This window comes from Coptis chinensis, chromosome 7 (genome assembly GCF_015680905.1).
Source record: "Coptis chinensis isolate HL-2020 chromosome 7, ASM1568090v1, whole genome shotgun sequence".
NCBI classification, from domain to species: Eukaryota; Viridiplantae; Streptophyta; class Magnoliopsida; order Ranunculales; family Ranunculaceae; genus Coptis; species Coptis chinensis.
In genome coordinates, this window is record NC_141462.1 from 44,030,625 (window position 1) to 44,032,117 (window position 1,493).

The 1,493-nt window shown below is 49.5% G+C and overlaps 1 protein-coding gene across 1 annotated transcript; it reads right to left on the reverse strand.

Annotated features, from left to right (window-relative positions):
• Nucleotides 1-688: 688 nt before the first annotated feature.
• On the reverse strand, nt 689-1,135 carry LOC147487640 (uncharacterized). Its single transcript, XM_086574088.1, has one exon. It carries the CDS (start codon nt 1,133-1,135, stop codon nt 689-691), a length of 447 nt encoding a protein of 148 aa, XP_086430214.1.
• Nucleotides 1,136-1,493: the final 358 nt, after the last annotated feature.

Consider the following 1,493-nt stretch of genomic DNA (forward strand, 5'->3'; position numbering starts at 1 on the left):
TTTTCTCCCCTAGCCGCTGAAATGTGGCCCCGACGTTCTTCAATCCAAACGGCATTCTTGTGTAACAATATGTTCCACCTTCCACTACGAAGGCTGTCTTCTCCTGATCTGGCCCATACATGGCCACCTGGTTATATCCCATTGACGCGTCCATGAAAGAAAATACTTTAAACCCTGCAGTTCTATCCACTAGCTCGTCTACTCTCGGCATGGGGTAGTTGTCTTTGGGACATTCTGAATTCACGTCAGTGAAGTCGACGCACATCCGCACCTTGCCATTCTTCTTAGGTACCCCTACCACATTTGACAACCAGTCGGTAAACGACACCTCTCGTATTATACCTGCCCCTTTCAACCTCGCGACCTCTCTGCGAATTCCTTCGGCGTACCTCGGTCTAATTCCTCGCATCTTCTGTATTAATGGCTTCGCGTCTTCCCTCATATGTAACCTATGACATGCGAATTCTGGGTCTAATCCGGTGACTTCCTCAATCATCCATGCAAACACATCTTTGTTAGCAGACAAGAACCGTATTAACTTGCTCTTCCATTCCTTAGACAGACTGGATCCCACTGATGTGAACTTCTCCTCACCGTCCTCCCCCAAATTCACTACCTCTATCTCGTCCAAGGTCTTCGGTCCTTCTGTTAACTACGCCGACCCCTCCCCGACGGGGCACTGTAATTGCTATGCCTGCCTCTTCCTGGAACGTGAGGTCTCTTCCTCTGATCCGCGGATCAATCTCTTCACTATACTCTGGTGGCTATTTTTTGCCGACACCTGATCCCCGCGGACCTTGTATACCTCGGTAGGGGTAGGGAACCGAATCACTTGGTAGTAGGTAGAGGGAACTGCTTTCATCTCGTGAATCCACCTCCTCCCCAGGATGGCGTTGTACTGCGAGTCAGCATCCACCACCTTAAATCTTGAAAACACTATAACGGGTCCCGTGGTCACTGGGAGCAGAAGCTCCCCCAGGGGTTCCGTCATGCTTCCGTTGAACCTATACAAATTTGTTGGTGAGGGTCTCAACTGCTTCCTTTCTATCTTCATTTCTTCCATTGCCCCTCTAAATAGTAAATCTACAGCACTGCCGCAGTCCACCAACACCCTCTTTACTATGTAATTTCCCATAGCCACCGTGATCACCAACGCGTCCTCATGCGGGGAGTCGATGGCTCGAAGGTCCGCGTCGGTGAATGTTATACTTTTCCTTCCTTTCGCGGCCTAGTAATCCGCCCGCGACTGTCCTGCTGTCTCATGTACCTGTTGTGCACTTGCCGCCCGCCGTATTCGGTCTCGGTGTGCATTGTGGCTCAATATCTCTCCACTGAAGATCACATTGATCATTCCTAGTATCCTCCCCTGGGTAGGCGCTTTCTCTTCCTTTTCCTCTTCCGTTATAAATTCCTTCAACAATCCCTTTCCTATCATCCTCTGAATTAACCATCTTAACGCATAGCAGCCGTTCGTCTCATGATTGTGTATTTGA